Source organism: Centropristis striata, chromosome 4 (genome assembly GCF_030273125.1).
Source record: "Centropristis striata isolate RG_2023a ecotype Rhode Island chromosome 4, C.striata_1.0, whole genome shotgun sequence".
Classification (NCBI taxonomy): Eukaryota; Metazoa; Chordata; class Actinopteri; order Perciformes; family Serranidae; genus Centropristis; species Centropristis striata.
In genome coordinates this window covers 23,196,294-23,222,002 of record NC_081520.1, presented here as the reverse complement: position 1 = coordinate 23,222,002, position 25,709 = coordinate 23,196,294, and the positions used below count along the sequence as shown (strand labels likewise).

General features: G+C 40.1%; 2 protein-coding genes across 2 annotated transcripts in view; one reads left to right on the top strand and one right to left on the bottom strand.

Annotated features, from left to right (window-relative positions):
* Positions 1 to 25,709, top strand: part of lsamp (limbic system associated membrane protein) — a 702,186-nt gene that overhangs the window by 20,890 nt on the left and 655,587 nt on the right. The window lies entirely within an intron of this gene.
* On the bottom strand, positions 998 to 2,975 carry LOC131970167 (uncharacterized). Its single transcript, XM_059331471.1, has 3 exons — positions 1,884 to 2,975; positions 1,568 to 1,736; positions 998 to 1,480 (listed from the first exon to the last, which is right to left on the bottom strand). Exons 1-3 carry the CDS (start codon positions 2,209 to 2,211, stop codon positions 1,345 to 1,347), a joined length of 633 nt encoding a protein of 210 aa, XP_059187454.1. The 5' UTR covers positions 2,212 to 2,975; the 3' UTR covers positions 998 to 1,344.

Genomic DNA, 25,709 nt, shown 5'->3' with positions numbered 1-25,709 from the left:
GTACCTGTTCAGGCTCTTGTACACTGTAAAAAAAAATATGTATATTTTACGGTAAAATACTGGCAGCTGTGGTTGCCAGAATTTTACCGTAAAATTTATGGTGATAAGACATTACGGTATTGGTTTTACAGAACTGTAAATTCCAAGGTTGAAAATAGTATTATTTACAGGAAATTACTATTGAAATAATGATATGTCGTGAACCTATTTACAGTAGTTTTCTGTAGAATAACAGAACAATTCTGTAAAATAACAAGTAGACTGTGAACTATTTTACAGTAAACCACCGTAACAAAACTGATTTGTTTACGGTAAATTACCATATAAAAAACTGAGCAATTGTAAACCTATTTACAGTAATTTTCTTTAAAAATAGCAGCTATGTTATAAACCTTTTTATAGTGAACTAAAAATAAATCTGCAAAATTTACAGTAAAATACTGACAGCTGTGGTTGCCAGAATTTCTCCGTAAAAAACACAGTGATGAAAACCAAATCAAAACTGGTAAACACAACTCAAACTTTAATGAAGTCAAGTCAGATACAACACCTCTTTTTTTTTGTCTTTTCTCACAGTCATCTTTAATCAGTTAAACACTATTTAATAAACTGCATGGAGCAATATTCCCTGTGACACTACATAATTTCCACTGTGACCTTTGTGTTGGTCTCAATGGGGCCAAGTCTGACCAAATGCTCTGAAAAATTGCTTCTATAGCCAAAAACAGGAGGCTAAAATTAGAAAACTCCTTGTATGGAATCAAAAATTAGAACTGAGGAAGAAAGTATTACCCTGAAATTGTTAAAGTAACTGAAAGAGCAGCTTCTCACAATTAAATACATTAAAAATCACTAAATTGCTGTTGCCTTAATATTATTGTTCAAGTAATACCTTCAAATCGTTTGACCTTTGACCCTTTAACTAAAAGTACAGCCTCTTAACACAAATTAGACACTACAATGACTCAATAATGATGCTTTGGTTTGAATTTGAATTTAAATTCAAATTCAAATTCAAATCTGCTGTATCTTTAACTCTGTCACCAATGAGAGCCTTAGAAAATTCCTAATCAAGTCAGTTTCTGTATCAGTGTCTTTAGTCCTCTTATGACAGGGAAATGTGAATATCTTTGAGTATTGAACATAAAACATTAGAGAACGTCCCCTGGAACTTTGAAAACAACAGTCCACATTTTCACAATTTCTGCCATTTTATGGACCAATCAATAACCAATTAATTAAGAAAATAACACACAGATCAATTGATTATGAAAAGTATGATTAGTTGCAGCCCTTGTGTACACAGTTTCATAGATGGCACTGTGCAAGAGGTTGACAGTTCAGTTACCAAGTCCCTCTCCAGTCCTGGTCGGCGAGATCTGCGATGAGGGTGAGGACTCTTGGGTTCACCGACAGCCACTTCTTGTTCTTCTTTGTTTCAACTTTTGTGCCCCTCTCAAGGTTGATCATGAAGAAACACCTTTGAATATAATTTCATAATCAACCACTAAAAATACTTATTTTTCTAAATGAGGAATTCAAATGATACTAAAAATAATGTGTTTACCTCTGAAGAAACTCAAGTGTTGAGCCCAGATCAACAGGATAGTGAATATTCAGGCAATAGTATGCTCCAAACATGAGACAGATGGCAGAGACGAAGTTGGGGATGTGGTCATTCACAATCTTTCCATCCACACTCAGCATGAAGTGTCTTGAGGCATAGCAAGAGGTTCCTGCAAAGAACAGAAAGGTAAAAGAGCAGACCAGTCATTACCATCCAAACTCGCTTTTATCAAAGTTGCACTTCAAACATGACAATGCATAACAGTTTTCATGCAATACTTCTTAACATTAGCTTAGTGAAACTGATCAACACTTACCACATACAACAATACATGGATTCACAGGCAATCTTTCCACTGGTACATCTTTTGCCACACACGTCTGGTCAACATAGTGAAAGAGGTTCTCCTCTTTGTCATCAAAGTAGGGAAGAAGAAGGAGAACCATGTCTTTAACATCCTCCGAGCAGCCCTCCAACTGTCCTCTCAGAATGTCAAGTTTTGTGACTGCCTGAAGAATTCTTTTGCTCTTCTCTGCACAAACGGTTCTCATGAAGTCCAGAAGCCGTTTTCCCTTTTTTTCGATATTGGTGAGGAAAGTGTCTTTCAGCGATACCCCAGTGAGCTCTTGGAAGTGTACTGTCATGCCAATCTCTTGGAATAAAAAAGGCCACTCCTCCAGGAGGGATTGCAGCTCTGTTCCCTTGTTTATGTCTCTACGTTCAGAGTTTTTACCTCATCTGGGCTGAAGTCAGTTTGTTCACTGAGCGCTTTCATTTTGTCTTTCTTTTCCTGTTGGCTTTCTGGTGTCTCACTCACTGGCATATATTTCATATCCCAATTTATACAGCCATAGGTGTCTTGCATAGCTGCCCGTTGTTCAGCTGTGATTTCATCAGTGTCGTGGTCATCTGACCCCTGTTTGCGTTTTTTTATCCTTGGTGCTGAAGACCGTTTCACATTTTCGACTCGGGCTTGTAACTGCTTGATGAGTGAGTGATATCCTAGTCCAACTACATCACCAGCGATGACATCTTGCAATGACTGTGGATATTTTGCAACAAGTTTTTTGGCAACTTCTGTGGAGGCTTTGGTACTTGGAGAGGCACAAACATTCATCATGTCACTGACGACAATCCGGATCATTTCTCTACATAGCTGTGGACTTGGCCTTTTCCCTCTCTCTAAACACTGCATCAAGCCTTCAGGAAACTTTGTCCATGGGATCTTGAAGTTGTCAACCCAGTCTGCTGCAGCAATTGAGCAGGTCGACGGCGAGGAGAGACTGACTGAGGAGCTTGATGAGGAAGCTGGAGAAGACAGCGCTGATTGGCTATGGCCTTCATTGGTTCCTGCTGTAAAGAATGGAATAAACAAAATGTATTTAAATAATGTTTTATCTTTGGTTACAGACCTACTTCAATAAATGTTTACTTACTGGTTTGTTTCCAGGCAGCTACCAATCTTCTTGCTTGAATTGGTCTCAGTGTGGTAAGGAGATCAGCTTCCTGAATGGATGGAAAATCCTCAGTAGTCTCTGCTCCCAACGATTGGAGTGTCTCCAATAAAATATCCAAGATTGAGGCTGCTAGGTCTGGCAACACCTTCATGACAGCACTGCGTATGCTGATTTGTTCTGCATCACCCATTTCTGAGTATGAAAGTGAATAAGGCACAATTAACCTCAGAATGACAGTCCAAGACAGTTAATAATGTGATAACACACTGTGTTTCAAAGGAACTATTTGGTATCAATCTTTAATGTAGGATGGCAATGGATAGAAATCAATCAAGTCACTGATGTTCAGACACTGCATTTTTTCATTGTCTTTCCTCACTGAGTAAAGGTGGTACTCAGAAAGGAATTCTGCTTTGTACACTGACATCAGAAAATGAACAGTGTCATTTTTAATCAAAATGAGCACAAGTTCACCAAACTGCATGGAGTCAATGTTCCCTGTGACAAGGAATTGTCCTTTTTTTATATGATGTTCCCTTATAGAGAATTTCTACTGTGACCTTTGTGTTGGTCTCTGTGAAGCCAAATTGGCTGATTGCATCTTGAATGTATTCACTGTATAGTCCAGAGTAAAATGGAGAACCATCTTTATCTTGGAAGACAGGCTTGCTCATTGATCCTGCTGAAAGATACGCCTGTAACAGCTGATGTCTTTCAGACAGAGTAAGGCACAGGTTTTTGAAATTTTTCAAATTTCTTGCACATCTCTTGAAGTAACTGTGCTTACTTTCAAAGCGCATTGTCCATAGTCTGATCAGGGGCCCAAATTTCAGAATCATTTCTGGGTAATGACCTAAATAATGATGCTTTGGTTTCAAGCCAGTTTCTGGGAATAGAGTTTTTCTTGACTCCAAATATTCTTGAATAAGAACGTCAAGGTATGCAACCTGAGGCACAGAGATTTTCTGTGCACATATCATGTCCACAATGTCTTTTAGCTGCAGGGTCAACTGCCACACATCATCTGCTGTATCTTCAATTCTGTCACCAATTATGAGAGGCAACAGCCTTAGAAAATTTCAATTCTGTACAGCTTGACCTGAGACTTTCACTCCATGGGGGCTAACCTCACATGGTTTTGTAGAAGCATCAGAACCACAGTATTTGAACTGTTTAATGCGTCGATTCAGGATGGAGTAAGTGAACCAAGTCTTTTTCTTTATAAAATACTTCAGATACAGTGCAACATCGTAAGACAAAACACCCTCAAATATGTCATGTCCCAGACAAGGTGGCAAACCTGGCAGACAGACATTGAAGTATTTCAAAGAATTGAATACAGAGTTAAACTTTACTCCTTCCACATCTGGTGATGTATCTTCAGTCTGCAGGCGATCAACAGCAGAACTGTAGTTGTCGATGGTTCTCTCTGGTCCACACAGATTTGGATCACTCTGAAAGTCAGATCTGTTGATTAGACAGTACCTGCAGAAATATTTTGAGGAGCTGAAATTTTCAGAGAATCCACCGATGCAATGCAAGCCCAAATTATCTCCAGCAATGCAATACAAGGTTCCCATGACTGTTTCACTTGACCCAACAATTCCATTCTCCTCCAATTCCTTCAAGTCTCTTATTAGTTCAGAGAACACCTTAACCAAATGCTTTGAAATCTTTCTCTCTACACAACAACACAAGTGACATGTGGTCTGTGTCCGACCGTACATGCAGTGGTAAGTTGGCAACAGATGCATACACAGCTAAAACTTTGTGTCTTGTCTTGGCAGAGCCTAAAGGATTAACTACTTCAAAGGCATCCTGGTATAGAACTAACTTCACACATGGTGGATTTTGAGCAAAAAAATCATTGTTTTTGAATATCTGACCATCACTAATGTCAGTTAGAACATCTGGAGGAGACTTGGGGGAGTGCTCTCCTGACACACAGTTCTGCCACAGATCAGATTCTAACAAACATTTCAAAGTCTCTTTCACAGGCACATAATAGGCGAACCTATCTACCCTGTTCTCATCTCTTCCTAAAAATATTTTCTTGGGCTCCACATAGTTGAATTTTTCTTGAAAAGACTTGGCTCACTGAAGATCACTGAAATCTTCAGATATATCCAAATGGACCTCATCTGTGCCTGCCTCTGCAACAGAATCACAGTGAGGGACAAAGTCACATGGTTCAGGTGGAGTAGATGTTGAGGGATGAGAAGCAGATTCTCTGTACACATCACTTACACTACTGTCTGTAAAACCTCTGTGCTTCCGAGACATATGCGCGGTAAATGAAGACTTGACCCTGAAGTCAGTGTTACATCCTCTGACTGGACAACTTACAGCACGTCCTTCCACAATATGCTCTTTCAAGTGAGCAAGCAATTCTTTGGTGTCTAGGCACTGACTTTCACACAAGGCCACTGCACATTTAAAAGTGGCAACAGCTGTCCCCACAGTTTCGTTAGCATTAGCAGATACAACATTGTGCCTCCGGTAAAAATGAGCCTTAAAAGCTCCATACCTGCAAAATGTCTGCTTGCACCCCTCTCCAAAGCACTTAATTAAACAGTGACTTTCATTTCTGTGGAGTTTGCAGTGAAGCACATAACCTCTCAAAGTCCTGACTGACCACAGAAATTACAATTCACCATTTTGACTCCAACGACTTAATGTTAACGTTAAAGTAAGCTAGGCTAATGTTCGGGACAACACACACAATGTGACATAAGACAACTCAGCTAAACTAACATTTAGCAAAATTAACACATTTTGTAAAGTTGAGGACAACTAACATTCACCTTTTAATCGAGAGCAACACAAAACTCCAGATTGTGTAAAAGTTTACCTGATGTATGTTGTAGACCTATTTATAGTTTTACTTACGTGTGCTTTAGTCGCGTTGCTCCTTAACAAATTAATCCTCTCAGAAAACAAAACCACCATGCAGCAAAGACGGTTATCGTCGCTTGCAGTTTGAATTGCGGGACCGTTAATTTGCGCGCATCTTTCTCTCCTGTATGTGGGCGCGCATCTCCACCTGCGTCACTGGTTGGCGGCATGGGTTGGCGGGCCTCGGTGGTGGGCAGGTACTGCTCCCCCCCCCCCCTCGAGACAAGAGTACCCATCAGCAGGCAAGATGGCCGACAAGAGCGCCGCCGTATATCCAATCAATCCACACAGGAAGTCCCAAGCGGAGGTAGTTTCAAAATAAAACAAAATAACAAAATAAAAGCTTAAAAACACGTACGTTTACACCAGACTATAGTTTACACATAACACAATTCTGTGCATTTTGTGAAGTTACATGTTAGTACGAATTACATCTTAGGGACCATACTACACACGTTGGATGATAATTAAAAGACTATTTCTCTTACCGTTCTCTCGCTCACTCGGTATGGAGCATATTTTTTAACATCTTATTTCTGTATAAATTAAGGTGGGTTCTTGCTAAATTGTAAATAGTTTTATACCGTTAATTTGAAAGTACACATCAGCTAAATAGGTCATTTAAACAGCGTAATACCGTTAATTGTAATGCAGATTACATTTTTGTGACATTACAGTATTTCCTCGTTAATCTTAACAAACTTTAAACACCATTTCTTAATTTACAATAATTCCAAGTAGCTACTACACTTATATACTGTTTTTAATTTTACAGTCTTTTACTGTTGGTATTTAACAGTTTTTTAATGTACATTTTACAAACATTTCTTACAGTGTAGGTTTTCAGCCTTATTATGTTATTCAAGAAGAATCAAATTTGTGTTTTACTATGTTGTGCTGTGTCAGTGAAGTAGCCTGTAGCGCTGTTTGTTAATGCTGGACACAGCCTGTAAGGTTCACTCACAACCAGTAATGTTTGTACATATGCCTTTGGTTTAAGTTGGATAATTGTATGGAAAAACGCTAATGTTGCTGTTAGTCTATTGGCACTAGCATTTGCCCGTTAGCATTAGCATGTTAGCACTGTATGTCGTTAGCATGTTGCTGTGTTAATTAGCTAACTCCAGTTTAGCCTGTTAATGTAACTGGTTGTGTATGGACCCAATTGCAGCACACAGGATGCCAGGAACACTTGGTTATTGCTTGTAATGTAAACTTTGGCAGGTACAAACCAAAGCAAGCAATGTGCACTTTGAACAGCTTGACTGTCACAACAAAGTCTCTTAACAAAGTCTCTGGCAGCAAGTGTGTGTGAGACAGGAGTCTTTATAGTGGCTTGATTAGTGATCAGAGGCAGCTGGGTGAACAGGTGAAGAGAGTCTGGCTGATGAGGAGGGAGTGGCTGACAGGTCGAGTGAGGAGGCGGCAGGCTCAGTGGAAAATTACTGGGAGACAGAGCTGAACTGTGACAGTTAGCCTCATTTGAAGATGATTTATTAAGAATGCTCAGTAGAATTATATAAGTTGATATTATATGTCTGCATTATTGGTGCAAGTTTATTTTTGTCTTTTATTTGCACATGAAAATAAAGTTTATGAAGGAATCTACTTTTATGTGTCGTCGGTGGAGGAGTTAGCTCTGCAGAGCTGTGAGGGCAGAATAGCACCAACAAGTTCACTTCATGGACCTTCATTAGTTACACAAGAGAATGATTTCAATGGAATTGGTTCAACAGTTATGTGTGAATAAAAACATCAACACAAGCTGTCAGTATTTTAACAGCTGCTGAGAAACTGTGAGCCAAATGATTTTACATGGCTTCATCACAGGAGGAAGAAGTTGTGATATATTTCACTTCATGGGGCGTCCCGGTGGCACACCTGGTTGAGCGTATACCCTAGAGGCATTGTCTTCGTAAGCGGGCAGCCTGGGTTCAAATCCGACTCGGAGCCTTTTCCAGCATGTCTTCACCTCTGTCTCACCTTTCACTCTGTCTCTATCAATAAAGCCCAAAAGTGGTCAAAAAAATATCTTTTAAAAAAAAATCACTTCACAAATGATCTTGGGTTTAGATATATAAGAGGAATCAGTTACAATAACAAGCACATGACCTGAAGTATCCCTATAACCCACAAAAGTGTGAAAGCAGCTAAAGTTTCTCTGAACTGAAACTGTTTTGTGGCTGTAGGAGAGCTTTCAGTCTGAGGCCCCGTTCACACGAGGACGCTCGCGGGTAAAAACGACAAAATATTTTATCGGAAGTGCCTTTCGTTTAGACGGTGACGGCGTTTTGGGGGCTTAAAGACGCAAAAATCTGAAACCACCTTCCAAAGTGGAAAAGTTAAATACGCTCCGTATCACGTATGTGTTTACGTCACATACATGCTCCAGTAAAGGAAAATAAACAAACGTGGGATTATTTCCATGCGTCGGACCTTCAAGCTGCTCTGGCAGCTCTAATAAACTTACAGGAGTCTTTCCACCAAATGTACAGGATCTGTACAGATAGTATTAGTGAACAGAGAAGGATCTGTAAAAACCTCTATCACATTTTGGATGCAGCAATTCGTCGGAGGCGAGCCAGACGGCTTTGGACGAGACCTGGGAGATCTAGTGATGGTGGAGAACTTTGTGGAAGGAGAAGCTGATGAAAATGTGTGGCGTGAAAACTTCTGCATGCCCAAAGATGCTCTTATGGCTTTAAATGATGCTGCCTGACATGCATACAATCGAATTTCACACACTTTTGCGTCACCGTATGCACGCAGATTTCCTCCCGAAAATGCTCGTCTAAACGAGGAATAAAAAGTGAAGACGCGACGCCACTTTTGCGTCTTCTGTTGAGACCGTCCTCGTGTGAACGGGGCCTGAGGGAGAAACTTTGAAACTGGAGACAAGAACAGGAGGAGCAGAGAGACACAGAGACATGGAGAGGAGAGACATGTACTGTATAATGCATTATATATTTGAAGTTGAGTGATAGAGATAGTGGTCTTAGTGTCAGATTGATTTCAAAGTTTCCCATTTTTACACACAGATTGTTGAATATTGATTCCCGATCAAACATCGTTTCCATTTTCAGGAAACTGCTGCTGTCTGCTAGAATGGTTTCTCTCAAGAAAAGCTCATGAAGCTGACTGAAAATTTGTGTCATTACAAAACTTTTAAAGACAGAGAGATTTACAATTTAAGTTTTGTGAAATTGTATAATGCAAAGATTTAACTTGTAATTTTACACTTGTATGGAGGACAGTACTCACTGTTAGTGTATTTATCCAGCGCTCACTCTCTCTGCAGTGATCGATAGATGCATCAGGGCTTCATTACTTTCTTCAGTCTCACTGAAGTTCTGTCTCATTTGTCACATCCATTATGCTGCATTCAGATTGTCTTTTAAAAGTAAACCTTTGTTCAAGGCAAAAGAAAAATGAGGCTCAGTGCTGGTAATTAGTTTGAGGAGGAGGAGCAGAAAATGAGATAAGGTGTCAGAGTCTAGCAGAGAAGAAAATAAAAATACATACTGTGATTGTTTTCCTGGAATAAAACAGAATGTAGCTCTTTGTCAAAGACCTTTCAGAAGTCATTCAGGAAACTCACAAGCAGAGACTGATGGAACTGGTCGTCCTCTTGTCTGTTGTTCCTGAAGTTGCTTTGTATGACTTGAATTATCTGGTAGATTTTTCTTGGAACTTCTGTTTATTATGATTGCTGGCTTTACTCGTGGGATATGACAGATATTAGTCAATCCAATGAAATCATACAAAACGAACATAGTTCTTGATCTATGAGTTGAACATTAATTCCAAAAAGGTTTCTGGGATTCTGTGTAAAACATAAATAATAAAGAATGCATCAAATTCCCAGCTTTGTATTGTAGTCATTTGAATTTGAGTTGAAGGATTTTCAAATCATTGCATTATGTTTTGTCCCAATGCTTTTAAACCAAGACTGAAGACTTTTCTGTTTGCCAGGGCCTCTCAGTCCTCATGTGGAGATGCTGCGTTTTTCCCTTAATGAGCGTTGCCTCATGTAGAGATGCCGCAATGAGACGATTAAATAATATTTCATTAATAAACAGTAGAAGAGAGAATCTCCTGTTGAGCGGTAGAGATAAACAATAAGTGCTAATACTGCCCTGTAACTTATATCTAATATTTTTTCTTAAATATTTTATCTTCTCGTTTTCAATTTTATATTTGATTTTCTTGTTATATCTGTCTCTTTTCAATGGTTTTAATGTTTTGTGTAAAGCACTTTGAATTGCCTTGTTGTTGAAAGGTGCTATCCAAATAAACTTGCCTTGCCTTTACATTTTCCAGCTTTTCTGGACTGGTCTTTTGCTTCCTTCAGTTTAGGCTGCAGCTCCATTTGTTTCTGTCTCACATTGTCTGTAAAATCTTCACCGATGGAAATATATTTTTCTTGATCATTGAATCTTATCAACTTCATCAGAATGTAGTATGGTCTTTTGGCTTGCTATTCAAATGTTCCCTTGCAATGATGATTAGGGACCAAGGTCTCATTTGTTTCCCAGCAGTTTGCTTGACTTTCAGTTCTGTGACTTGCCATAATTCACTCTTTTCTTCTGGCACTCCACCAGTGATGATGTCATTTTTCTGACAGATTGTTTATTGTTAAAAGGTTCCCCATTAGCTGACACCAAAATGGGACAAGCAAGTCTTCCTGGGGTCCGAAAAAATAAATAAATCACATAACAATGATTTTGTAAAAACAATGACAAATCATTAAAACATCATCAGAAATTATTCAAATAAGTATTACATTCATTATTACATCCATACAGTCCATTCCCTACTCACAAATTTAAAAAGTGCATTCTCAAATGGTATTTGAAAGATATTTTGCTATTCAGCTTGCGTATATTCAGTGGACAATTATTCCTATGATTGATGGCACGATAAATAACTGTCCTGGACATGGAAACATCATCTGGCCACCATCGGCTGACCTAGTCAAATGAGAATGAACCTGATCATATCTGACAAAACGGGTCGAGAAGAAAAGACAATACTTCTGAAAAATGTAGTCGTATTAAAGGCCAGCCTATTCTCTACCATTAACCAGGAAAGTTGATGGTGCATATTGATAGTATTTGTTCTTATGGGACAATGTAATACTAACCTGGCAGCTCTGTTTTGGGCCGTTTCTGGTTTCTTTAGTTGACCTTTACATGCGGAGGACCATACAGGAGCACAATAATCCAGGTGACATAAAATAAACGATTTAATCACCTGTCCCGCAATGTGTACGGACATAAAAAAGACATTTCCTCACCATGGAGATACCACATCCCATCTGCTTCACTATGGTAATAATGTGTTCTGCCCATGACAACCAACTATCAATTATTGTGCCCAATAATTTTACTTTGTCTACCTGTTTGAGATATTCAGTACTAACTTATTTCGTTTTATCCAATCAAAAACCATATTTAACTCAGCAAATAAAACATTGTCCAGTTCACTGACAGTTTTAGCAGCATAATTCAATGTGGAATCATCAACATACATTTGTACAGTCACTTTACACAAAACTGGTTGACTGACTGTTTATGAAGATAGCATATAAAAGTGGTCCCAGGCAACTCCCTTGTGGGTCCCCGCAATCCAAGACCTTGGAATGAGACCAGCTGCCAGTGTAATTAACCTGTTGCGTCCTTCCTGTGAGATAACTCTTCATAATTGGATGCCGATTGGCCTAAACCCATAGCATTCTAGTTTACTATGAGTAGAATGTGATGTACGACATCAAATTCTGCACTAAAATCAAGTAATACAGTGCCATTCATCTTAGAATTGTCTATGTCCTTAAGCAAATCATCTGTCATTACTGTAAGGGCGGAACAAGTAAAATGTTTATGCCTGTAAGCATGTTGGAAATCTGTGTTCGAGCCATTAAAGTATTCCTACTTTGACTCAGAGTTTATCAAAAGAAGATTTTTCTTAAAAGAGGGGGTACGGTGGCGCAGTTGGTCGCACCTCCATGTCTCCCGTGTCCGCAGCGCTGGTCGTTGTCGGCAAAAGGGCCTTTCTGTGTGGAGTCTGCATGTTCTCCCCGTGTCCCCCGAGGATCCTCTCTCACAAAAACATGCATTGATCCTGGTCGCTATAGTGCCTCCCTCTGATCGGTCGGGGTGCCTGATGGGGGGGAGAGGAACCGGTGGGATACCGTGATCAGACCGACAGGGACGAGGTAGCGCCCAGGGTTAGGTGATAAATAAAATGGGTTACAATATTGTGGGATAAAAAAATTAAAAAAGATGAACTTCTCTTCATGTTGGTGGCATTTTTCCATCATCATCATCAAAATGTTCTTTGTGTCCTGAACATTGTCATGTTAATACCATTGGGTTGGTAGAGTCCATGAATAGTTGAGCAAAGGACTTGAAGTGTCCTTCCTTTTACTCAACTAAGTCTTTTAAATGGTATTTCTGCTGGTCAAGCAGCCCATGAGTCACAGACAGTGAATAAGATAATTTTCCTTGTTGGAGAGAGAAACAAATGTCAAGAAACTGTAGAAGAGGAACGTCTCTGTTTCTAGCTGCCTGCCGTGTAACTTTTAGGCAGTGAAACTTTTAGGCAGAATAACAGCAGATCGAATCAGCTGACTGTCAAAGCCATGAAATTAGTTTTTGAGAATCTGCAGATTATCTGAGGTATATTTATCTGAATCTTGTTCATTCAATTGCCAGCCATCTTGGAACGCATATTTTCTTTTAGGGAAAAAAAGTATTAATTTTGTTTGAAGCTGAGTTTGAAGCTGAACGTGAAGGTGAATCAATCTTTTTGTTGAATTGTGATCTGAGAGCAGCTGCACTGAAGGCCGCCTGAGTGATGTTATTTTTTTTAACCCACCTGCTCTCAAAAAGAGCAACAGCTGCCAAACAGGATACTCAGACTGCATTGGTTTAAAAACACATTCTTGAACTATTTGATGAACAGGAAGCAAAGGTAAAAGGGTCATAAAGTAGAGAATAAAATGTATGAATAAATATGAAATTATTCATCAGCACAAGACAAACAGCAGCCATGAAAGGCCCAGGCAATTTCCAATTATTTAGATTTTAAACTTCCTTTATAAGTTCACTACATTATATAGTCTATAATTAACTCATCACTTCTTAGAAATGGAAAGCTTATCTGATAAATATGCATTTCTAAGCAACAGTAAAAAATATGTCCACCTTTAATTCTTGGTTGCAGGTTAATGAGAAGGAACAGTAAAGTCACTGTGTTGATAACAGACAGAAACCTTTTAATGAACCAATCCAAACCTTTCATGAGGTTCTGAGCTCCTTTAAATCTGCACATTAACTTTTAATTAACAGGACAAATGAAGTGTGGTGAGCGATTAGAAGGATCCTCCTCCTGGTTATCAATCACACACACACACACACACACACACACGCACACACACACACACACACACACACACATATAATATTGTAAATAATACACACAGACCTTGGTAAAGTTTGAGTTGAATTTCTCTTTTTTTTTTAAATAAATAGTTCATCTTTTCTTGATAATTGTAGTGAGTGAATGTTCAGTGTTGGGCAGGAACAGACTGCGTGATGATGAAAGAATGGTGACAGCTGGAAAGACAGTTGGTTTCTGAAGGACCAGAGTTCGGGGAGAACAGGCCTGGCAGCAGAGCCGAGCTCTCACAAGAGTTCCCCATACCATGAGGACACACTGATTTATGGAGGAGTCCTCTGGAGCCGACTGACAGGGGCTCATTATCCAAACATGCTCATAAGTTTGTCTGAATGAATGAAGACAAGAGAGAAATGTACAACATGAAGCTGTAGCAGAGTCCTGTACACCAGATACAGATGTGTGCCTCTTGTCATGGAGTTGTGTTGGTGTAGATCATTGAGGACAGACTCACTGTGCTTCCATTAATAAACAATAATAATTTACAGACTTTACAATATCTACTCTGTCATTGACTCCCACGTGAGGCATGTCTTGTTGATTGATCACTAAGTATCATGGAGACTCCACAGAGAGACTACTCACTGAAACAGTTCTACACACACATGAATATTCATGATGACAACACAGACAGCATGACTGATGATGCTGGAAATCTCTACTCATATCTGCAAGAATATAATGGAGACAACAGACAATTAATCAAGTGTTGGACCCTTCCAGCAAAGCCTGAGGTTAAAACATGCTCTCTGCTAGATACAATAACTGTGTTTGAAGCATCTCAGTCTTCTGCAGGTTACAATAGTTCAACCTCACAGTTTAAATACAGAGACATCAATGTTGGTCTTTTTATTTTACACCTTTCATGACACCAACTTAAAGCAACGTTATGACATAATCTGTGGTGTGTGTCGTCTCATCATAGATGACCTTTGACCTCCCGACTCCTCCACTCACTCTGAGTGCAACATTTTAAGAGAAACAGCCTCATTTCCCATAATTCACCACAGCTCTGTGTGAGAGGAAGATGTGTCACCACATTCAGCCTCCTGTGAGGATCTTTGTTCTGACATTCACTAAGAATGTAAAGTGTTGCCCTATAATTGAGAGCAGTGCTGTTTTAATATTGTCCCTGTGAAGCAGCTGTATCTGCAGGTCTGTAGTATCATAATGAAATATGAATGCATTGCAGCCTCCAGTGTCTTGTGTATCCTCCTGCACGGCCTCCCAGCCCCTAAAATACTCCATTATTAATATCAATATTGCAGAATCTCCCACTTGGTGAATCATGTCTCATCTATATGCCAGGTCTTTCTGCTCTCAGCCATGCGGGACTAAGCTGTTTCTCTCTGCTGAACCTCATTCAACCTCTGACATTTTGCCATTTTCACTGGAGATAAGATCTCTAATAGAAAGCCACAAATTCCGACTGTTATCACAATTTATAAAATATTTCATAAACATTTTACATTTCAACATTTCAAGACTTGTATACAACATTCAGAAGCAGTTTGCCTGGAAGCATGCTCAGGGCTGGTGCACTCTGAAATGCATTGTAGACCTGTTTCTGACATGAATGTCTCCATGACTTTAATGCAGGAAATATGAGGAATGCAGTGGGAGGAGATGCCATGATTAATATTCATTTGGCCCAGAGAAAACATATGTTGAATACAGTGATTAGAGAATTTCATCTTTTAGGACTAAACAGGTGTTTAAGAACTACAGGAAATCTTTGTAGTTAAATATTTTTCCTGTCAAACCAAAAGAAAACTACTCTGGTCCTTCCACCAAGAAGTCCTCGCATATGACGTTTATAAGTTGATTAATTCATTAGGTACTAATACCCCACTGTAGATATATTATGTTAGTAAAGTAACTAGTAACAAGTAAAGAGCCTGCATTTACAACCATAATTCCCAAAAACTTGTAATGCTGAGTGAAACTTAAATGAAATAAGTTAGATAATTTGTTAATCCTTTATGACATGCAATCAATTGAAAAATTTGCTTCACACAGATACACAGTCTTGCATGTCAGCTAATAATTCTCTTTCTAACCTGGCACAAGATCTCGTAAAATATATGTTGAATTGGCTTTTTATCGCAGTGTGTGTCGCCTTTAAGGCTTTTTCAATTTTTTTCTTTGGATAATTTGTTGGTATTTCATTTTAGTTGGTAAATGGCATTCATCCCTAGCCTGGCTAACACCAGACTAATCTCAAATGACTCAAATCTAGTCTGGCAACCAGCCATTCATTTCTCCGTAGAGGAGGTGTGGTTTACGATCCTCCGGAGCCGTTTATTGGGCGCTTAGAATGTCTATCAAAAGCGTCTGTATGTAGCTCTTAGCCAATCGTATCAGTTATACCAGATGACATATGTAGAGCAACAGAAATGGATGTTTGTTGTGTGTGTGTCTGTGAGAGTGTTGCTTGCTGCTATGCTTCTCCAGTTCTCGCTTTCTGCAAGATTATTTATTTTCACGCTTTATTCCCCCTCATGTCATTCAGCCACACACATCCACTGATTTTATGGGCAATAAACAAGCTGCTGCGGGTCTCTCTGCGGCTCCGCTGTCCCCCGGCTCGTAGCGAGATCACCGGCGTTACGGTAGCCCCCGCTACCGTAACGGCGGTGATCTCGCTACGAGCCGGGGGACAGCGGAGCCGCCAAGAGACCTTTCGCCTTTCAACTTTTGCTCTAAACTATTTAAAAAACACCATCTACAGCTAAAGAGAGTTTCGCGTCTGCAGCAGCCATGTTGGATCCGTAAGAAAACTACAAGCTTCCAAGTGCCGAGTAGTACGCGTCATCGTCTTGCCGTCCCTCCCCGCTCTGTGATTGGATCCCTAAAACAGGGCTAAGAAACCTCTCTGGTTGCCAGACTGCCTGGAGGTTTGAAATGAAATTCGAGCGTGCAAGGCAGTATGGGTATACCCAGGCTAGTTCATCCCCAGTTTTATTTTAAATTGTAGTTTTTAAACAATATTTTTATTAATTTTTCACTTTCACAAGTAAAGGATGGATAATATGGGTCACAGAAATAAAAAGCAAACAAAACAAACAAACAAACAAAAACCCAACACACTCTGCTCTATTCTACTCTATTCTACTCTGCCCTGTACAACGACATCTATTGCACGTCTGTCCGTCCTGGGAGATGGATCCCTCCTCTGTCGCTCTCCCTGAGGTTTCTTCTTCTTTTTCCCCTGCTAAAAGGGAGTTTTTCCCTGGCCGATATGAGGGTCTAAGGACAGAGGGTGTCGTACCATGTACAGTCTGTAAAGCCCTTTGAGGCAAATTTGTGATTTTGGGCTATATAAATTAAATTGACTTGACTTGAAACACATCAGCTCAGATCCATATAAATAATAATTGGGGTTACAGTAATAATGTGTAGTATGAGCAGTTATGAAAATCCTTGCAGCATTATATTAGAGACATCAGGCTCTATATAATTCAAATAGGGTTCCCACACTTTATAGAATTGGTCTGTTTTTGAATGCAATATACATGTAAGGTACTCTAATGGTACTAGATCAAATACCACTCTTTTCCAGCCTTTAACAGTTGGTACTTTTTCATTAATCTATTGCAATAAAATCTCCAGTTCTAAGCCCAATATTTTCTCTATTTCATATAACACATTAAACCAGTACATTTGCAGTTTCGAACATGACCAAAAACAATGAGTTAGAGTATCAATTTCTATCTTGCATTTAAGGCACATGGGTGAGAGAGTAGGATTGAATTGATGCCTGCTGTTGGGGGATATGTGCATTCTGTGTATAATCTTTAACTGTATTGCTTTGGTACAATTGCAGACTGAAATTGATTTAGCATGTGTCCAGATATCCTTCCACTCTTCATCATCAATTATGATGTTTAGCTCCTTTTCCCATCTGCCCTGAAGCCTCTGCAACCCAACAGGGTCTGTAAAATACATAGCTTTATAAAATAGACTCACAGATACCTCTCTATCTGTTAGAAATAATAATTTCTCAACATGGGAGCTTTCATGGTTCTCAATCAAGGTAGTACTGTGCAAGCTATAATGCCTTATCTGCAAATAATAAAAATAAGTCATGTCTGGGGACAGAATGTTTCTCTATCATTTGTTCAAATGTCATAACCACATTATCAGAGAGTGAGTCCCTCAGTCTATGAACACCAATATCCACCCACTGTTTAAAAACAACATCAAACATCCCAGGCTGTAAATCAGGATTATTCACAATGGGTGTGAAAACAGATATGAACTTTGACCTTCCCTCAAGTCGACATACTGATTGCCAGGCCTTAAGTGTACAGTATTAAGTGTTGTCTCACTATGTCTCCTTCTATGTCCCTGTAAAAAGTTACTTGAATTTTTATCCACCATAGCACCAACAGCTCCCCCTGTATGGACCCATAGACTTCTGATAGGGGACTTGCTTTCCTGCACACGTCCTCCACCTGCAGCTGCTGCTGTGCTTCCTTATAGGATAAAAGCAGAGAAAGCCATGACCCTGACCCCACCTTTCCATCAACAGCAGGAGGCAGCCTCTGAACAGATAAGTCTGGGATGTGAGCTTGCAAGGACTGGATGATGGCTGCATCCATTTCTGCAACTTGAAATAAGGTTATAGACCCCAGCAGGTACCTGCCACAGAGCTTCTTCTGCAGGTCTATCACCACAGCCTTGCTGACTTACTTGGTACTCTTCATATCCAGACAGATGCCTTCAATAATACTGAGTCCTTCCATTACCTGGGGTACCCATCTGTTAATGTGGGAGACCCACTCCTCCTGGCTGTGGTTCTGGAGATAATGGCACTTGGTCAGCAGAACAACAAACAAGCTGGTTCTCACTGTATGTTTCAGTTGTAGACTCACAACCGGAGGCAGAAGGATCAGATACCTCACAGTTGTTTCCTTCTCTAGAATTGTCCCTGGTGTAGCTTCTTCTGATATGGCACTTGTGTGTGGTTAAGTGGGGTTATGTGATACTTACTATTTTTCATCAGTTCAGTAGTCTCAGGTGTGAGATGTCAATCTGGTGAACTGTGTGCCTCATATGTGTCATTGGGATTCCGGGATTCTAGAATCTCAATGTGATTACACAAACACACTATATGTGGCTTCCATGTGTCACACATTCTAGAATCCCACTGTGATAGCATTGTTGCTTTGCAGTGAGAGGGCAGCTTGGATCTTCATGTGTGAGTTTGAATGTTCTCTCAGTGTCACCATGGCTGTTTTCTGGGCCCTCTACCTTCTTCACACAGTCCACAGATATGCAGGTGAGGTTCACTGGTCACTCTAAATGTTTTGTCTGTCTTTGTCAGTATGTTTACATGACACTTGAAAAAAACATTATTGCCTTAATCCGACTATAACTGGACAACTGAAGTGCATGTAAACGTGTTAGTCCGATGAATGTCAGAGTTCTCCAACTTTTAAAGACAACACATGTGTGCAAGCTCCACAAGCTCCACCCCCTGCCCTGGTGTTTCACCCCTGAATAAAAACATCCAAGAAAGCCGGTCGCAGAAGGTCCAAAGTGTCGAACCAAAGACAGGCTACTGTTTTAGCCTTCCAACAGCATCCGGTGTTCTTGTCTGCCCCTCAAAATCACCATGACCACAAGGGATACTGTGAACCTTATCTGCACACCGAGTAACATAAAGTAAAATAAAGTAAAGTTTCCCACCTTTCTCCAGTTATTATGACGTTATAGGTCAACCAGAAAGGGGCCATATTAAATCGCTGAAACAAAGCACCACCTAGTGTTGAGGAGGAGGACACGTTCCCATCAGTTATTCGATTTTCTGGACAGAAGTCCGATTAGACACCAAAATTGAATTTTAAGCATAGCTCGTTTAAATTGTGCATATAAATGCACTGTGTTTGTCAGCCCTGTGACTGACTGGCAACCTGTCCAAGGTATACCCCACAGCCTTTCGCTAAGTGTCAGCACCAAGAGGCTCCATCCCTCCGGGAACCTCTAGGAAGAGCTAGACAGACGATTGACGGATACCTTATAAGTGTTTAGATAGCTAGAAGTATTGAGTGAAATAAATCAAATATACATATATATTCTTAAATGAGGAGCAGCTTTTTGGACGATTCTACAGTTCCATAAGGATTCAGAGCTCTCAAATGCTGCATAAAGTAATAAAAAAAGTTTCCAGCTGAAGTTTAAACTTTTCAACTAAAAAAGCAGCAAATTGAAATCCCAGAGCAGTTGGCTGCCAATTTTTACTGAGATTCTCAGGGAGCAGTAACAGTCTCCATTCAGTTTCACTGGCATTCTTTGGGATATAATTTATAACTTGATAGAGAAAGTTTCAGTGCTGAAGCATATATGAGATCAGATATTGTTCTGTCTCTGGGTTAGTTTTAAACCAGACCTCAATTTTAAAAGAGCTCAATTATGTTCTCTGGCCTCTGTGAGAGATTCTTCAGAGCTTTGTTGAATAAATGGAGCGAAGAATAAAGGGACAAGGAAAGACAAACTTATCCTGAGCAAACACAACCTGCTGACAGAGCAGCACTTCTCTACTTTCATTTATTGGAGCCGATAACAACGAGATCAGTCTTCAGAAGCAGTCGATGATCTCAACTGGACCTCCATTCAGTAACAATCAGCACTGATTAATGTTCATGCAGATGATTATAGATTCAAGGTCAACTGCACTTCATTTTCTGACAGCTGAATCAATGTTGATGAAGCTGATAGTTTGATATGAATCAGAAAGAGACAGAAGCTGTACAAAAAATATAAAATTAATTGAGAGATTCCTCAACGTAACCACCCTACCCAGCCATGTCATCCATCCATCCATCCATCCATCCATTGACCTGCAGCAGTTTCCATATCAGTCAGTGTGAGGAGAGTCCTGCTGTTTGCTGTGTGATCTTGGTTTCTCATCTTCCTCCTCCTGCTTGTCTGCATATCAAAGCCTCCAGCTCGAGTCCTGCCTGCTCTCTCAGACCTCAGCGCCTGACGTGTTCACTTACTCATTTGGCCTTCATGTAATCTGCTGTTTATCTTTTTTAATGAATGGGGAGGATGGTGGGGTGCAGAGGTATTCTACAGGCTTTCTTTGTTTATGCTGTGTAACTATATTACAGCTGCTCATTGCCCTCTGTATTGACATCAGATTTTGGGGGGAAAAAACTCCCAAAACGGGAGTTTGTAATGTGGTTATCTAAAGACAAGTGTCCACTTGAATTGTTTGCCAAGTGCAAAAGTGTTGAAGCTCTGAGAGCAAACACCTCAAAAGAAACCTGAGAGCCATTCCAAGCAATGATGGAACCCAACTTAAACTCCCACCTGCTTCACTGACGTCAGTGGAAAATTTAATTTAAAATTTTAACTTGCAGTAAAACACAAAGTGACACAACAAAGGTAGAAAGTTTGCTGTTAATTCAGACTCATTTTATACTCAGGGTAAAGTGCACCAGACTGCTGAATACTTGAATGAATGTATAAAACGGTCCTGAAATCCTAATGTCCCTCTGATCACCCAACCTCCACATCATCATTGTGAAAATGACACTGAGCACAAAATGTAAAATATCCCAGAGGCTGTTTTTGCTTCATTTGAGCAAAATGTTGAAACAGCCTGCTGCTGTCGTTTACTTCAGAATGTGAGACATTTAATTTAATTATTAAGGAAGAAATGTGGGCTTTAATTGTAAACACTTTGGCTGTGGCCTCTAGTCTCGTTTGTTCCATTGAGTCCATGATTACTGGGACATTTCTTCTTAATATATTTATTTTCCCTGGTGAATCCAAACAAAGACATTTTCTCGGTTTCTGTCGCTTGTACATGCAATGCAATATAGCCAAAATTATTTTTAAAAAACACAAAATTATTTATAGAACAAATCTCTAAGTGTTTTTTTTAACAAGAGGGATGTTGACGCTCACCTCTGATTTCTGTCTGATGCTGACCTGAGTCAGAGCACTCTGGCTCCGCCCTGAGACCCACTAAAGCCATTAGCTTCCAGCCGTTTGATTAAATGTGGCCATTGATTCCCACAGGAAATGAGTCAAGCACAGCATCAGCTGATCTGAGCTGCAGCTCCCTGATGGAGAGAGAGAGCAGGGGTAGAGAGAGGCATTGTGGGAGGTAGAGGTTCACATTAACAATGGAGGGATGAGAGGTGGGAGGAGATGAAACAGCTTAATGTGAAACACAAACACATCCAGCACCCTATTGTTCCTGACTCATTGGCAGCTTCCAGCAGCCTGAGGGCTCACATATTGTTTTAGCAATGAGGGGTGAAAATACTCCAACATAAAGGCTTCTGATTTTATTTATACTGTCTCTATAAAGGGAAGCTAAAATTCATAAACCTTAGTTTTTCCGCTGATTGATATTCTGCATATGGATTTTGCTTCTATTTAAATCTTTGAAATGTCCCATTATGTTTCTTTATATTCACATTTAGATGCAAATTATTTACTGCATATCTCAACATTATTTTTCCAAACAATGTCAGAAAATGTGTATATTTTTTATTGACTGTGCTTTTGAGTTGAGGGAATACATTTACATAGTCTGATGTGTCCCAGCAGTGAGAAGCTGAGAGCTTAAATCTGACTATCTATAAACCACAGTGATAGGTACACACTGTGTACCACCCACAGTTCACTCTCCACAGGCTGTCTGACATCAGGGTCTGTGGTTTCAACGTGTCATGCTGACAGAGTCAGGAGAGGCTCCAGGAGTGGATGTGACCCACAAAGAGGTGAAGGGAAACACATACAAGCCACTGCCAAGGTCACACACCTACACAGCTACACACATGGACACAATGCCAGAGGCTACTCAGTTGGCTGGCATAAAGATTCCCACTATTAAAGCAGCTGAATAGCATTAGCAGCCTCCAGACATGGCACAGGACAAGCAGCAGCCTGCCACAGCAGCAGAGGACAGGATGGGAACAGTGAGGGAGCAAAGAGCCATAATCTGTCCCAAAGGTAAAGACTGACACAGGCAGTGATGGAGGTCTAAAGTGACAACCTGGCGCTGTGGATGTGACTCCAGCTGAGAGGCTGGCTGCTGGAGATGAGGGCAAGAGGAAGTGAGGAGCAGGAATGGATAGTTTGGCCAGTGCTTTTGTATCCCTGCTCATCCATTTCTTATTTTACTGTGTCTTTATGTTGCATCACTTTCCTTGAAACAGAATAATAAAAAGCTTTGTTGTATCAGCTGCTGATCATAGTATAAAAGAGCAGAATAAATAAACAGCTGAGTCAGTCACCTGCTGATATCAATGGGTCTTATCCATCAAATTTTTATATATTTTGTACAAAATATAGCTCTCCGGCTGCATCCTTCCTCTCTCTGCTCTTTGTCCTAAACCCATTCCACCAGACAAGCATGCATGGGCATCGACTTTCTTATGTAACCTGTAGGAGTACTCGTCTTTCATTTTAATGAATCCCAATGCTTTGCCATAGCTTTTTTTCCTCATAATTTCATGTAAAACAAGCCTTTTTGCAATCCTGGGGACATGTAAACCATTCGAGATGACAGACTGTGATTCAAGACTATAAACATGAAGGGCTGTGGATAAAATGTAGATCAGTTTATTGTCCAGGGAGGGGACATTTGCTGTGGCACAGTAAGGAGAACTGCCGCTCTGCTGGAGTTGGCCTTTAAACTAGCATTTATACTGACTCGTTGACTGCACTTCCGTGACTCTTTCACCACCTCCGCCATCTCCTCTATTAGATGGCAGCAGCAGGAAGTGATGTGGCTTTGGACCTTGTCATCCAAGCAGGCTCAGGTGATTGTGACACTAAATGCAATAAAACATGGATATTGACACAGGTTTTATTAAGTCCGTCAGACTATGACTCAGACACATTGTCATTAAGCATTAGCTAAAGGCTAATACCAGCAGAGCAGCAGCTCTCCTGACTGTTTTAACAGCAAATATCTACTCCCTGGACACTAAAATAAATTACTCTCTCACACAGTTTGGTTACTCTATGTACTGTACTGCACTGTAGTTAGATGGATGACAATTCGGTCTCACTTACCTCATAGTTTAGCTTTAAATTAGCTGCAGCTTGGTTAAGAAGGCTAAAAGATTTAGGCTTTGGCTGCGGGACTTGCATGTGCATCAGCATTGGTAGAGGAGCTAATAGGAAGGCACTCTCTCTGAAATGGCCTGGGATTTATCAAAGTCTTACATCATGGGCTGGATTTTCTAACAGAGCCAAGAGGAGGTGTAGAGGATACATTTTCTCTCAGACCACAATCATTTTCAATATTGCTGATCCCACTGAGGACCTAGATGGTAGATGTAATGGTGGACTCATGTGGCTTTCATCAACACAGCCACAGCTGTACAGTATGAAACAGCAGTGAGTAAAATCAAGAGAATGGCTACTAAAGAAATTAGCATGTTGCTCGTCTCTTTAGTTGGGAGTGAATGTTAACTTTGTCAGGAGACCAGAAACAACTTGAGTTGTGACTGCTTGTGTTGCTCTGTGTCTGCTGGATGTGTGACGCAGTCTTCTGCTAACAGTTCAGCCAGAAGCACTTGATTAGCTGTCTATAAATCACATCTGGATTCCTTTACTTATTGAAACATTTCCTCAAGCCAAATTATATCAGTAGTATAATAATGTTTCCAATAGTGTGTCTTCATATTAGATATGTGATCAAGTTCGGAGGCCTCATCCTCCCCGATGGAACTGAAGTGTGAATGTTCACTGAGCGGCTCTAAATACGTATAATCCTACAGAGCCCTGGGGTGGCGGCATTAGAGAGGGAGATGAAACAGACCCTCAACAAAGAGGACACACAAGTCTGACTGCACTTAACAAAGCATGACGGTAATTGAATCTGCAGCAACTGTATCTGCAGATGATGGATGGCTGCCAGGCATTCAAATGTAGCATGATGTGTGATAGCTGAAATAATACAACTTAGCATCTGTTGATGCTTTTCTTGGATTCCTTGATGATTCATGTTGAGCTGACCTTCCACATGCATGGTCGATGATGGGTACCCAGCAGTTATCTTTTCAGAGATCCAAATTAGTAAAATATGCTGCAGAACCAATTAATGCAGTCATCCATCTACATTTAACCTTATTGAAGTCTGTACAAAAACTGATTTATAAACCAAAAGGTATGGGTGCTCCATGCACACGTGGGCTAGGCATTAACATTGTGACCATATAATGGAGGTTTTGTCTTTACAAAGCTTGAATGGGCTGTTTGACATTAGCATGCTCCACATCTTGCAAATATTGAAGAAGGGAACCCAAGTCGATTTGGATCTTGTTAATTGGCAGCCCACCAAGCGATACCTCCTTTGGAGATAACAAGCACTCTGACGAAGACAGGGCAGCATTCAAACACACAGATTTCTGTAGGCTTCAATATGTTAACATGACATAGGTGCATTCTTGCTTTCTGTCTGGTGTCAAGCAATTACATTCAAAAATATTGCACTTCACAAGGTGTGGCCCACTGTCTTAAGCCTGTACATACAGTGGCAAGGAAAAGTATATGAAAATTAAATTACATAATTTTTCAGCATTAATTGGCCATTTATTGGTCGTTATGCCACTGGAGTCAACTTGACTGGGCGCCAACTTCTAAAGAAAGTAGCCACGGTACTAAATCATCTCCATTTGTGGACAATTTGTGTAACTGTGGACTGGTAAATGCCTAAAGTCTTTGTAAGGCTTGTGCAAATTAACAATTCTTGATCATAGGTCTTCAGAGATCTCTCTCTTGAGGCATGTTTCACATTAACAGATGGGTCTTGTGAATAGCAAACTCAAAAAGTTTCTTTAAGAGTCAAAGTAGCTCTACACCTCGTTCAAATCTTATTTCATTGGTTGGACTCCAGGTTTGCTAACCCCTGACTCCAATTAGCTCTCGTTGGAGTCATTAGCCTAAGGGTTCACTTACTTTTTCCAGCAGCACTGTGAATGTTAAAAGGATGTTTTCTCAGTTCATGAACAGTTATGATTGCTTGTGTGGTATTATGTTAAGCACATTGTGTTTGTCTTTACTTGTGACTTGGGTGTAGATCAGATTACATTTTATGACAAATTAATGCAGCAAACTAGATAATTGCTAAGGGTTCACATACTTTTTATTGCCACTGTAAGTCAGAGCCAACACCTTTTTTTTTCTTCTTTTTTAGCAATTCTGTATTTCAGCATGGTTGTGCCACGGTGGTAAAAAGAAAAGCCTTAATGCTGCCCTCACTGTCACTGGCCTGCTCTGGACCCCTCAAAAAATGAAAAAATAAAAATAAATTATACCTGAACACTGGCCTGACTAGTAACCCCTTTGAAATATAC